At 33.0% G+C, this 14272-nt stretch overlaps 1 protein-coding gene across 1 annotated transcript; it reads left to right on the forward strand.

Annotated features, from left to right (window-relative positions):
- Nucleotides 1-1416: 1416 nt before the first annotated feature.
- Nucleotides 1417-13947, forward strand: LOC120342228 (uncharacterized). The gene is made up of 9 exons (XM_039410974.2): nt 1417-1708; nt 2827-2931; nt 6234-6350; nt 7093-7164; nt 8614-8673; nt 9947-9990; nt 10511-10690; nt 11187-11354; nt 11774-13947. The coding sequence occupies exons 1-9, from the start codon at nt 1546-1548 to the stop codon at nt 12530-12532; spliced, it is 1668 nt and encodes a 555-aa protein (XP_039266908.2). The 5' UTR covers nt 1417-1545; the 3' UTR covers nt 12533-13947.
- Nucleotides 13948-14272: the final 325 nt, after the last annotated feature.

Genomic DNA, 14272 nt, shown 5'->3' on the forward strand with positions numbered 1-14272 from the left:
GTTGGACTCGCCGGTGTGGCGCATCGTGCGTTTTTGATATTTTTAGTGCTCAAATGTTGGGAAAAATACATAAATATTCTCTAGAAAGCATTTTTATTTGTGTAAGTGGCTTATTTTGCTCATGTTGTGTGAATACAAGTACAGTCTACAGACGAAATTGGAGTAACGTTAGCGAAGTTAGACTGTTGACTTATGCGGCTGTGTGCGTTTGAATTTTTGAACTTTATTGGTATTAAATGTTTTGAATGAGCACCTTTAAATATATTAAAACCTTCATACATCACAGTAACACTTATACCGTATATTCATGAATGTGAGCTTAGTAGTCTAACACGCCTACGGCAACAAGAGGCAGACAACTCACCAGTCGAGCAATCGCTCTGCGATGTCGATGCTCGAGAAAAAATTAAATAAATGAAATGTTTATTGTGGCACCAATTTATGCTTTAGAAAGAATAAAAACCGACGTAAGGGCGTTTACGGCCTAAATAACACGCTGATGAAAACATGGGCGATTTTAGCAGAAGGCAATTGCACGCTTTTTCAGTTTTCACATTTCCGTGCGAGTACAAAAATAAAATAATTATCATTGTTCCCGCGGCACAAATTTGAGATTTAAAAAAAATAAACACCAATGTGAAGGGCGTTCACGGCATAAATAAGACATCGCGTTGATGAAAACGAACGTTGATTTTAGCAGGAGGCAATTGCACATGTTATCGGCAACTTTTTCACTTTTCAAAAAATTCAAAAGGGTTTCGACCCTGAACACCCCCCCCCCTGGCTGCGCCACTGCTCTCTCATATCGGGATCGTTATGATGAGAAAACGAAAGAAATAGCTTGCTCGACTTCGTTTAATAGTTTGCGTGTTTTGGACGACTATCTGTATATTTTAGCGGTTTTTATTACGTCACTGTGACATAATTTTTAGATGACGTAGTCAGGTGAAGGTTAGAAATGACATGTGACACCAGACCTGAAGATTGAATGTAAATCCTGTCCTATGTTGGAATTTCGAAAAAAATTTATTTAAAAAAATTGTTAAGGAATATGTACTTTCTGGCTTTTCGAGCTAGTTTTCTAACTAAACATTGAACCAATATCCACAAAAGTAATTCAATAAAATGTTAGAAGAGTTTAAAAATACAAAATTTATGTTTTCCTCACTTTCTCAAAACAGTTACCTATTTCAAGCGATGATTGATTTTTGTGTTGAAACCCTCATCTTGGTATTTCTTGCAATTATGCGAAGCTTCAACACAATGTGTGCTTTAATTATATATCAGTACATATGCACTTGGCAGTAATTATTATCTCAATATGAATTGCGATTGATAATCTTTTTAAAAATTGATTATGCTTCGACTTTGGACAATAGATGAAAATAAATTCGCTTTGTCTGTATTATTTTATAGCTTATTAGATTTTCCATTGTGTTATTCGGTTTTTCCATTGTGTTATTCGGGTAGGCCTATATAGAAATCACCAGAAGTGTTTTGGTATCTTCAGATTTTTACTTGTATATCTTCTTTGAATGCTTTATAATGGCATCCAGGCGAAAAAAATCTCGGCCGACAAAAATAGCTGAATTTGAGCCATTGATTGATATTGAACAAAACAGTGTTGATCAAGCTTTTTTTGACCAAGAAGCTATAGAAGATGATCAAGCTGCTAGAATTAAAAGGTTTCTTGAAGAGGAATCTGAAGGTACGAGGCACAGGATTGGAGTTTATAATCTAATTGGTCTTATTTCATTACATATGACAGTGCGACACAGTTCCCAATTCCAAGCATAACATCCATATTCAAAAACATCAACAATAATGATGAATACAAACCCCTCCTTTACAAGCCACTCTAGCGTGTACCTATTCCCGGAAAATCACAAACCAGTACTGCCTAAGGAACTAAACTAAACTTGGATTTCTTGGAAAAAAATAATCAGATTCATCGAAGATTTTACTATAGCATTCGGGAGTTTTTAACAAAAAAGAATCAACGGGAATAAATAATCGCCAAATGACAGTCGAGGCTCATCCCGTTTAATTTATATTATCATCGCAACCACGATGGTGCGTTTCTGATGTCATTTTAGGTCTAAATATTGTGACATCTTGAAATTAGAGAACTGTGTCCTATTGTATGAGCAGAGATATGTAGTTGCGTAAAATTTAAACTATTAAACCCCAAGTTATTCAAAAATTGATTCATTCTTCAGGCTCCTGGTTGTTTAAACTTTTTTGTTCAGTTCTCCACTTAATTAAACCAAATTTTGACCACAATAATTTTGGCATGTGCGCGCTTTCATCAATTTTCTGTTGAAAATGCTCAGTTAACATAACATTCTACCTATTTGTACTTGGCATGTGAATCGAAAAATAGTGAAGAACCTCGATATAGCCTTCCGATTACAAACAATAGGATTATTTTCAAATTAAACTAAGTCAATATAAAATTGACCTAATTTTCAAATCTCTTTGCTTTGGTAAACAAGTCACAATCAATCCTGTTTGAGATGCACAGTTCAATTTCTGCTAATATTGGTAACGGATGAGAAACCAAAATTTCTTCATGTATGTGTTGGATTTTCAAATTGCGATTAGGCAGTTATTTATTTGCAAAAGAGATCATCATTCGAATACTGCAAAATATTTTATCCTCGAAAATATTTCTTATTGAATAGCATTTCTTAATTATAATTTTGGTAAAACCTTTTTTTACATTGTGAGGTCTTTATTTTTATGTCATCGCTCATTATTGTCGTTAATTCAAATATTGACATTGGAGTGAATATTAAAATTTAAAACAAATTTTTTCATTTTCAGATACACCTGAAAATAGTTTCGAACAAATTAAGCAATCACCTGTGAAGAAAATTCTTGGGAATCCTGATAAATCAACAGTGTCCTCTACGTTGGATATTGTTGAAGGTACCATTCATTCTAATCATTAACCCTTGTACTTGAAGTATGAAGATATGTTTATTCAACAATTGTAATACAAAGCATGCCTAATTAGATTAATATGAATTTATTTAAACTTCCATTTTATTCAAATATCTTTGATGACTTTAAGACATTTTACCACCAGTTTAACAATGTCTTGGTTCTCAAACTTTCATTTTTGACCCTTTCCAATGGTTCTCAACACTTGTGGCCTCATGCTCTTCTATATAAATACCTTTTTTTGTTTCAACCTGTTTACACTTACGGTAATATTTTATGCGGGATGTTTAATAACAAAAACTAACAAACGAAAGCGAAATAAATGTATTAATAAATACCAAAATCACAGTCAATTACCGCATGTCCTCACATATAAGCCGACCCCCTAAAAACGGCCATAAAACAGTGAATTTATAAAAAATTTGCATATAAGCCGACCCTGCAAATTGTATATCACTGTGAGAACTTAGTATGGTTCGAGATTTAGCTGTTGAAATTATTAAGTTGGCATAATGTCATTTCATTTAAGTACGATTATATTGCGCGTATACCCCGAATTTTTGGCACTGCCGTAGTATGTAAACCAAGATGGCGGACACCTGAACATAATATGTGTACCAGGTTAGGGTGAGGCCATAATTTGAATCCAATTTTCTTTATTTTAGTTCTATTACGAGTTCGGGGACTAGCCAAGTGACTCACGAAGTATTTGTACCTGAAATTATGGCCTAACCCTAACCTGGTCTGCCATCTTGGTTCACTTACTTGGGGAGTACCGAATTTTTTATTGCGATCAAATTTATGTATGTATATATGCTGACCCTTTAGTTTGCCAACTTTTGTTTTAAGTTTTAAACTCAGCTTATACACAAGGATATACAGTTTTTTAAATTTGTGTATTTGTCGCGGAATGGTACCAAGTGAAGGGCTCTGCACGTCACTCCCAACAATCGCTTAGAATCCATTCTTTGATACAATGTTCCAGGCTTTTAATATTTGTGCACCGGTTTAAACCAATTTTTTATGGTGAAATAAAATGAAAATTGCAAATGCAATAGGCAGTGACGTAAATTTGTGAATTATTATTAAATCTATTCACAGTTCTTTGGCTGGTGTCTATTTTCTTGAAATCGAGACACGTCCCGCGTCCTTAGATTTCAAGAACCCTTCTCGTTCTCAGTATTCTTGCACTTGCCAAAAGAGCCGCCTTTTGCAAAGATTCCAATCTATTAGGCAAGTTCATATCTTCTAAATACCCTTCTAGCTTGTTTGATATTGCACCCAATGCTCCAACAACAACGGGTATAATTCTCGTCTTTACATTCCATATTTTTCCAATTTCTCTCCTTAAATCTTGATATTTTTCTAATTTTTCTTTTTCCTTTAATAAAATACGATGATCGGCCGGAACTGCTATATCGATTATCAAGCATGTGTTTTCAGATGAATTTATTACTACAATATCAGGCCTTCTGTGGGTAATGATGTGGTCTGTTTGTATGTTAAAATCCCAAAGAATCTTAACGTATCATTGTTCTGTGATTTTTCTGGAGTGTGGTCGTACCAATTATACTCTTTGTCAAGGCCGTATAGTTTGCAGAGTTCCCAATGAACAATTCTTGCTAGATTATCATGTCGATTTTTGTATTCACTTTGCGCCAATTTTGAGCATTCATACAATATATGAAAAACTGTCTCATCTCTTGCATCACACATTCTACATTTTGCAGAAACTCCCCGCTTTTCAATTTTTGCTTAAATAACATTCGTTCTCAGAGCCTGTTCTTGAGCAGCTGTTATCAAACCTTCCGTTTCCTTCTTTGTGTATCCTTTCTTTAGCCAATTCCATGAGTCCTCAACCATTATATTTTCAGTTTCACGAAGGTATTTCCCATGTAACGGTTTTTCTTTCCATCTTTCCATTCTTTTATTTATTTTCCTTTCTTTAAATACGTTTGAGTCTTCGTCGCCACGCAAAATACCCTCACGATATACGGCTTTCGTCAAAATATCTCCACTATTTTTTGCATACTCTGTCATACTTTTCTTCTCTGATTGAACACAGTCTTCAACACTCATTAATCCACGGCCCCCCATTTGCCTTGGCAAATACAATCTGTCAACATCACCTCTGGGATGAAGCATTCTGTACATTGTTAAAAGTTTTCTTGACTTACGATCGAGTTTTTCAAGATCGTTTTTTGACCAACCAATAAAAACAGCGCTGTATCTAATTACCGAAACTGCACGTATGTTAATAGCTTTGATAATGTTACCGCCATTTAATTTCAATTTTAGAATTTGTTTTAATCGTTTTGTACATTCATTAATGATCAGTTTCTTCATTTGATTTTCGTTTATCGAATTTGATTCCAATATTCCAAGGTATTTGTATCCATTGCTTTCCTCGAGCTGGCTCATGCTATTCCCATCTGATAAACAAATTCCCACACTGTCAATAATTTTTCCCTTTTCATACTTAATACTGCGCATTTATCTATTCCAAAATCCATTCCAATATCTCGACTGAAAATGTGTACAGTTTTCACTAAAGAGTCTATTTCTTTGTCGTTTTTTTCAAATAGTTTCAAATCGTCCATGTACAAGAGATGGTTCAGCCGCTTCTTTCCTTTTTCTATGCAGTATGATTGTATTGTTTTTCTCAAAACCATCGTCAGTGGAATCATACACAGAACAAAAAGAAGTGGAGAAAGAGTATCGCCCTGAAATATTCCCCTTTTAATTTGAATTTCTCCGTAATGTTTTCCGTTTGCTGTCAAATTGCGTTCTCCATGTTTCCATACTGTTTATGACTAGCTTTCTCAAGTTTTTAGCTATTGCAAACAAATCCAGGCATTTGGAAATCCATGAATGGGGAATCATATCGTGAATTAATATTATTATTATTATGAATTGTTGATGTGACAGTGCCTTTGGACAGTCCAGATCATTCAGAAATTCAAAATCATTCATTTTTTCTGAGAAAATGGTTTATAATGTAATTATATACATATGACTTTAATAAATATAATACAAAGATAGGCAAAATTAGTTTGTGATTCCAAATACATCAACCCTATTCAAGATAAACTTTGTTATGCAGTATTGTGCACCTTTTTTGCTGAGTAGTATTTAGTAGTGCTAGTAGCAAGTTCGACCTTACTTGACATTACTTGTAACTGATACAACATGATTGTTACCAACAGGATATTAAAGTGTTTCTAGTGTTTCTGTCTATTGATCAATATTTTGTAGGGATGATTTTAAGTTTTGTTTTTTATTTTTAGCGGTTGAAGCTGTAACAAAACATTTCACAAATTCATATCCAAATGGAACAATTCCTGCCAATTTACGATTCCATCAGCTCACATCAGATGATGACACAATAGACTATACCATACAAGGTATTGGGATTTACTATAAAATTTCATGGCTTTATATTAAATTTAATTAAAGTATGAATAATAACATCCTTCAACTAACCCATATCTGTAATAGTTTCATTAGAAAAGCTAAATCTTTGGCTTTAAATTTGAATCGACTTGCCTGTTTAGTGTCAAAGACACAACATGCTTGTATTTGATAAATAGAAGACTTAATAGGAAATATGCATTTCAAAATAAACCATAATACCTTCTATAGATTGATTTATGTTCGATTGTATGTTTAGAAAACGTAAGAACTACCATACGGTTAATGCCATAGAAAATATCCAACTATTTTTGATAAAGACTCAATATGCAAATCATTATCCCTGCAACAAATGAAATTGCAGCAGGGAACAAAAAAGTCATGCTCTGTTTTCTTGAAATTCAGTGAATTGTACACTGAAAAGTGTGAAAACGCTTATTCATCTACTTTTAGTGTAGGATATTCCTTGTGATTTTCATATGTCATAGAGGTGAGGTACTTAATGAAATTAAATAGTGAATTAAAAATTTTGCACTTGTTAGCTTAGAATAAAATTGTAGAAAATTTTTTTGTGTGTGAAATATGTTCTTGAAATCTATGAACTAATGAGATATTGCTTCATCGTGACTTGGTTCCAAGATCTTTCTCAGAAAACTATATTACCTGTATTTTCTATTGATTAGTCGGTAATACCATACTTATTGGCTCAAACAAAACCAATTTTAATTTTAACAGCTCAATCACATGGGATGACAAATGGAACTGCCTTAAGGCAACCTTTAAAAGGTTTAGGAATGAAGAAAACAGGTCAGCAGAAGAAGATTATTATTTTTTTAATACCTTGCCTCGGAAAGTGGTAATATAAGTGCAGTGATAACAAATTTTAGAGTTTAATTTTATGATCAATGACATACTTTTCAGTTTTTATATATGACTTTGATTGCCAATAATCCTATTAATACATATCTTCCACATATAAAAATTTTGTTAGCGAAGTTGTATTTGATTCTTTGGCCCCGGAACGTGGTTATATCAGTGCAGTAATGACATAGATGATGGTCTGTTTCTGTGATTAATTACATACTTTTCGCTTTTTAATTTTTATATAGGACTCTGATTGCCAATAATCTAATTAATACATATCTTCTACAGTAAAATATTAATATACATATCAAAATTTTCTATGTCAAATTTGAAATCATAATATCGCTGTAACTTTTAATTAGCATTTTCTGGATTTATATTTCTCAACAAACTGATTTCCAATCATAGTAATTTCAAATTATGTTTTGAAATTACTACAGTATATTAGTTTATCTAAAGAGATGTGGAATATAATTATCATGATATATATTATTTTATAAGTCATCTGGTTTACTTAGGTTTATATTCTTGTTTGTGCATTTTACATTTATGTCTAAAATACATATGGAATTCCCCGAAACCTTATATTGCGGAACCCCCTATTGTAAAACCATCACGTTTTCAATGGTTCTTTTTTTAATAATGCTTGTGGGCATGTTTGTGTTGACTATTTTGAATGTGTCTTGCCCTCTTGAATATTTACAGATAAAAATTATATGAGAATTAAAATAAGGCTTCTCAAATGGATTATATGAACCACCATTTTCATTTGATGCCTGCTGGATTGCCCATGTAATACACTTTATGTGTATTCTCGCTGTATACTACAAGTACTGTTGATTGAATTATATTGACAAAAAGCATTAAAATTTGGATGTAAGAGACTTTGGGAAGAATTTAGAATAATTCGTTTCCAAAATTGTAATTATGCGTTTGACTGCTGATAGATCTCGTCAGGTTATAAATTATGAAATATAACCAAAGAATCGTAACTTTCACACAATATGAGATTCCATCTCTATTCAAAATGTAAATGATTTATTTACCAGCTGTTACATGAGCCCGAGTGCAGAAAATACGGAAATATTGAATTTCTATATTTTGCTTCCTATTTTTATCAATTTCATTACAAAGAAATGTTATATAAACAGCAGAAAGTACCAGCACAAACGAATTACAATACCAACAATTTTATATCTTGTCCTACTTTTTGAATACGAAGTGAACCTACACCCTCATGTCATTTATACAATTCTTTAAGCATTTGGCCGGAATTTCCTGACATTGCAGTGTCCATATTTGCACTTTGACCTTTATGTCCATATAAGTTTGAGCCATTGCTCCCTTGTATTGTAATACTCTAATATTCATTCATCTCCTACTTCGTTCCAGGTGAATCAATGCAGAAACATTCAACTCATTACAAGTACTTGTTGGCTTTATCTATGCCAGGTCAGTAGCTTTATTATTTTTACAAGTCCAAAAAACTTGTTAGTTTGACTTACTCATATTTCACGGATTTCATAGCAAAAGAGTAAATGTTGAGATTACAAAAAATGTTTATTCAAAAATAATACAAAAAATAGGTACTTTCACAGCCTGTTTCAGGTTGATAATCTAATCATAGTTTCAAGCACTATTCACCAAAGAAATTCAAAGTTGATAAAGGAGATCAAAAATATAAAAAAAATTATCATTTTCTGAAATCAGCTTTTTCTATATCGCCCTCCTGCGTTTAAGCCCTTGATTTGTGAAGTACTTCTACTGCATCTTTTTCTGTTTGTCTTCACGCCACTATATTTATCAAATTGAAGCTGAGTGAAAAAATCAATTTTTGAATATTGATCAAATACATTGACCAAGTTTTCCGACAACCATAATTTTACCCGGGCCATAACGATTTTTTATATTCTTTTCACCACAGGTGGGAGTATGCAAATTTTAATCATGTTTAGTCTATATTGTGTGTTCGGTATAGAATTGCTATTTCGGGTTTTGTTGTAGAGAACTGTACTCACCTAAATTATCCAAGTATTGATTTGATTCTAATTGTTGGCTTTTTATATATACTGTAAATGGGACCTATTTAAATACCAGCAAGTTCAATATCAGTCGAAATTAGTTAAGCGAAATCAACTGCTTTTTCGAATGTAATTAGGATTTATGTACAGCTGGCACTGCACTTCATACCGCTTATTGTCAATACAGGGTGATTCTCCCTAAAATAGACCCCATGAATTTTTTATGTCTTTCTGGGTGATCCCCCCAAAAATAGACCATATAAATTTCTTATGTCTTTATTTAATAACAATTTATCTACTGTTTGTGTGTGATTGTTACCGAAAGTAATCTAAGACGATTTGCACAAAAATTACGTACTCTCCATAATATTTTTCGAATGACCTTGCGTCTGTTTTTTGAGTCACCCTGTAAGACTTGTATGTATATGCTGATTTCCTCTGATTTTAGCTTGTACGTCAGTAGAATTTTTATGTGTACTTGGATACTTAGTGGGGCACAATGTGGAATTGTTTGTATTTCTTGCAACTGTGTGTATGTGGTCCGAATAATGCTGTAATAATTTGACAAGCTTTGTAAATAATTGTTCAATAGTATCTGTAATAAAAAAGTTGACAATAGTGTGGCATGCAAATAACTGTAGATAATATTTTGGCTAGCATATCTCTCGACTTTTGATCTAATCATTACTATGTGATATTTTAAGGAGTGAAAAGAGGACCTGCAAAACGTAGTAGAGTGAGAGATGAGGTAATCTTACTATTTTGATAAATTTTTTTTTTGGACAAATTTTTTTAGGGGGCGTGAATATAATTAAAAATAAAAATATTTGTTAGATTTGATTTTGCCTGCCTTGTTTCGGATATGTACATTTCTTTATTATGTACAGTGTAGGTATTTATTTTTGAAGTGGGGTGCGAGACTTGACTTGAAGAATATTCCAGCTTTTTCATTCAATTTCACAACTTGCAAATATATAGTATTTTCTGCTTCAATTTGGCACAAATATTTGTCACAATTTGTGAATAACAAATTACAAAAACAAGGGAAATACAGATTTTGTCCCAATTCACACTGGAATTCCATTATTAAATCGTTTGGCAACAATTCAAACCAGTAGCCTATATTCCTCAAAAACTGTTCTAAAAGTTTAGGATTTTTTGATATTTCGAGAAGGATTGTCAGCATCCAATACAGTATATGCTTTAAATTTGAATGCATTTTAGTTTTATTGGTGAGAACTTGAATGTATCGAGTATATTCTCTTCAGGACTGTCCAAGATACACATGTGAAACTTGCAAATATGTTACGAATCGTAGCGATCATTTTAAACGACATCAGATGACACATTCAGCTGATAAACCATTGAAATGCCACAAATGTAGTTATGGTACTGGACGATCAGATCATTACAAGAGACATTTACAACGACACGGGATGAGCGAAAAGGTACAGATTTTACATTCTTAACATTTACCAAAATGTTGCTGCATTTAGGTGATAAGTTAAATGGCTTCACAACTTTCATATTCTGAATAGAAACTTATGTAGTAGAATACTTATGAAAATATGCATCATAATCAAATGTTATTTTCTAAAATGTACACTCAAGGACTTTCAAAAATTAAGATAGCATTTGTTTTGGATGTCTTTGTATTTCACTCTTCAATTTTCACATGAATCTCAGCCATTCGGTTTTGGGGTGTCCCAAACTATTTGTTTTTATATTCAGGTTAATCTTGCATTTGCATTTGCACCATTGCTCTGAGTAAGCAGTGACTGATAAAAATTCTGTTTCCTGTTTCTTCATAACTTACTCATTTTTTATTTCATGTAATGTGATATTTGTGGGGTTTGGATTGAATCTAAAATCTTTGACCTTCTAACCATCATCAACGTGTTAATCCTTTGATTTAAACATCGGATGAATTTAATTTGTTTAAAGGATATAATTGACTGTTGTGCACGTAATGGACTAAAGTTGAAAAATATACCATCGAATAATACAAACGTTAAAAGTGCAAATAAAACGACACAGGATAATAATACCAAGCCGCCTGCATTGGTGGTCAAAAAGGAACCTGTACCGGAGATCAAATATATTCCAGAAAAGGTTTTTATTGTTTTGTTCTGTGAAATTTTATCTCTTTTGGGATCTTCATTTTTCTATACTTCATAAATCAGTTTGTCACTCAATTGCATGTAACAATGACTATCATATTCTAGTTGTAGCTGTTTTGAATTTATTATACAATTTTTAAACCACATAAGCATTGTAGTTTAAGTTGCTGCAAAGCTGTGGCATTGGAGTGGTTCTATCTTATAACTAGTGGTAGGATTCAGGGGAATGTTCTTGTAAAGTCATGATAATCAATGAAACTGTTGATGTTTTTGATTTTTATATCGGATTTATGTAAAGTGTGTCATGTTAAGTTTACTTAGTGTCGTAACAGATATTTATAACATGTATCATGTTAGAATTCAAATCCAAAATTTCATTCAAACTCTTCATCATCCTTATTTGATTTTCAGGTGACATTTCTTGATCCGGGGGCAACCCCTCCGAATACGATACTTGATGGGGGAGACGAACTGTCATCTGATAGTAAAAGGTTTGAATGCTCGAAGTGTGAATATACAACAAACAAAAAAAGCCATTTTACTCGTCATCAACTCGGCCACACAAAAAATACATTCACATCATGTGCAAAGTGCAATAAGTCTTTTAAAACAACATCGTATCTTCATAGACACAGATGCAAACCACAGCGTCGTTGTGCTCAATGTAAACAAATCTTCATAAATCATGAAGCTATGTTGTTACACACTGCTCAAGAACATCCTGATACCCCGCAGTTTGTTGTAACCAAAAATGAATTCTCTGAAACAGAAGCAGAGCTAGATTTGTGTGTATTAAACGGCACTTTTTCAGATCAAAATCAAATTGAATATGCGGTTAATGAAACTGAGGATAATACTGCTGATATGACCGAGCCAATGGATTTATCAAAATGCAAATCTGAAAAGCAAGATGAAAAAACTTTAATATTTGATGTTCAAGTCCCTAATCGTGAAAAACTGGACATGCCTACTCAAAGCATTTCATCAGAAACCAAAATAACGGTTGTTGGTACTAGTCCGCTTGAAGATACAGTGCCTCACTATGTTCCTTTGCAAAAACAAACTGTTTCAATGCAGAGCGATCTTACTGCCATGGGAAATTTTAGGTGCACTAAATGTAGTGCATGGTTTAATAAACTAAATGAATATTCAGCTCACCAGTGTATCTAACTATACTATTTTGTCTTGGAATTTCATCTCTGGTCTTTCAACTGTGTGCAAAGGAGGATGACGAAAATGTCACTATTAGGCGTCAAACGTTGATCATATTTTTTTAAATTGCTTCTCAAATCTGTCTGATCCATGTGAATTCAAGAGCTAGTGATGGGATTGAAAAAAGGTTCTTTTTTGTGGTCATCTAAAGTCTAAAACAAGAATGGGACCGTACAAATCCCACCACTGGTCAGAGCTCCAACAGTATAAAAATTGAACTTTTTCATTTGCAAAAGTTTTGCTGCAGATTGAATTCTAACTGATGGCATTGTATGCTTGTCTGGAAAGTGGTATATTGTATTACTGTGGGATACCTATGCTGTGTATAAGTATCTAATGAAGCTCCAGGACTGCCAAATTTCTACCTCTAGAAACATATATATGTCTGAATTTATTTAAAAATAATAGTGCGTTTTAAGAAAGTTTATACAGTCTAGCATGAGGCTGACTGGATAACATGCTACTTTTTGAGTACTTTTGATTGTTTTGACAATTGTGCCTTTATTAGTGTTATATTTGTTTTCATGTGATATGTGACTTATTTGTATCAAGACTGCATGCTGAGCTGCTTACAGTGCCTTCATTTTGATTTGAGGCATTTTGTACTGGAAAAGATGGCGTTTTTTGCCCAGATTGTCTCTTGTCAAATATTTGTATAGTACTGGTTATTATTATAGTCTGTTGGTGCATGTTGCATTCTGATTATTTAAAAAAAAATTCGACTTTGCAGTATATAAGAGGAATCCACAATATACCAAAAAAAGAATGAGCTGAATAAGCTATTGAGAGTTCAAGTATAAACATAATGTATGTTTTTGTTAGAATTTGGAAATGCTTTTTTAATGAATATGGACAAAATCAAATACCGATAATTCAAATCTAAATATAATTTGCCAAAGTTATTTTTGAGAAATGTTAAGTAAATGCTGTTTCAGAAATGGTGTGAAACATTTGCAATTGCATTCATTGTCTTGATGATACTGCAGTACGAGAGTACCTTGCAATGAGCTGTGGTGCAAAAAAAAAAGGCTCTGACGAAAATGTTTGACTCTTGATTTAGATTTTGATTACTGATACTTTATAGTGTTACAAAAAGGATGGGGGAATTCCATGCACTCTTTAAGACTTCTTATTATTAGACTCCACAACTCTTTTTCTGGCTAATTATTTCTCTCTTGTATGTATTGTTTTAATTTTGGAATTTACACCATGCAGTCACTGCTACAATTATGTATGATCTTATTATTTCAAGCAAACGCATGTTATGGTTACTGTGATGGAAGTTTGCATCCACAATAAAATTTGCCAAAATTTGCAATATGGTAATGTTTGATGCATCCATCTAATGATCAAATATATCTGCATGAATATGAGGTCGTTGAGGTGACAATGTTGTGCTTGGTGCAACTTTATTCAGAGGAGTCCTAAGCATACCGCAGTATTTTTGAATCGCGTTCTGGGGTTCAAGCTATCTTATTGTATCTTGCCCCCGTGATTATGATTGGTTGGTCATTCCAAACATTGAATTTCTGTTATTTCACTGATCATTTCATTTAAAACTTACGGAAAAAGACTTGTATCTCCAGCCACTGCAAGGGAGTCCGGCAACACAGAATATAGGCAGACCCTGTGGTTATTATTATCAACGTTAAATTCCTGATCTTTTGGTTTAAACTTACAAAAAAAAACTGTATCTCC

This window comes from Styela clava, chromosome 3, assembly GCF_964204865.1.
Source record: "Styela clava chromosome 3, kaStyClav1.hap1.2, whole genome shotgun sequence".
Classification (NCBI taxonomy): domain Eukaryota; kingdom Metazoa; phylum Chordata; class Ascidiacea; order Stolidobranchia; family Styelidae; genus Styela; species Styela clava.

Bases quoted from the DNA above. Each gene is read 5' to 3' on its own strand.
- LOC120342228 (XM_039410974.2), top strand. From the start codon at position 1,546: ATGGCATCCAGGCGAAAAAAATCTCGGCCGACAAAAATAGCTGAATTT. The intron at 6,351-7,092 runs GTATTGGGATTT...TAATTTTAACAG, and splicing joins AATAGACTATACCATACAAG to CTCAATCACATGGGATGACA. The intron at 9,991-10,510 runs GTAATCTTACTA...TATTCTCTTCAG, and splicing joins GTAGTAGAGTGAGAGATGAG to GACTGTCCAAGATACACATG.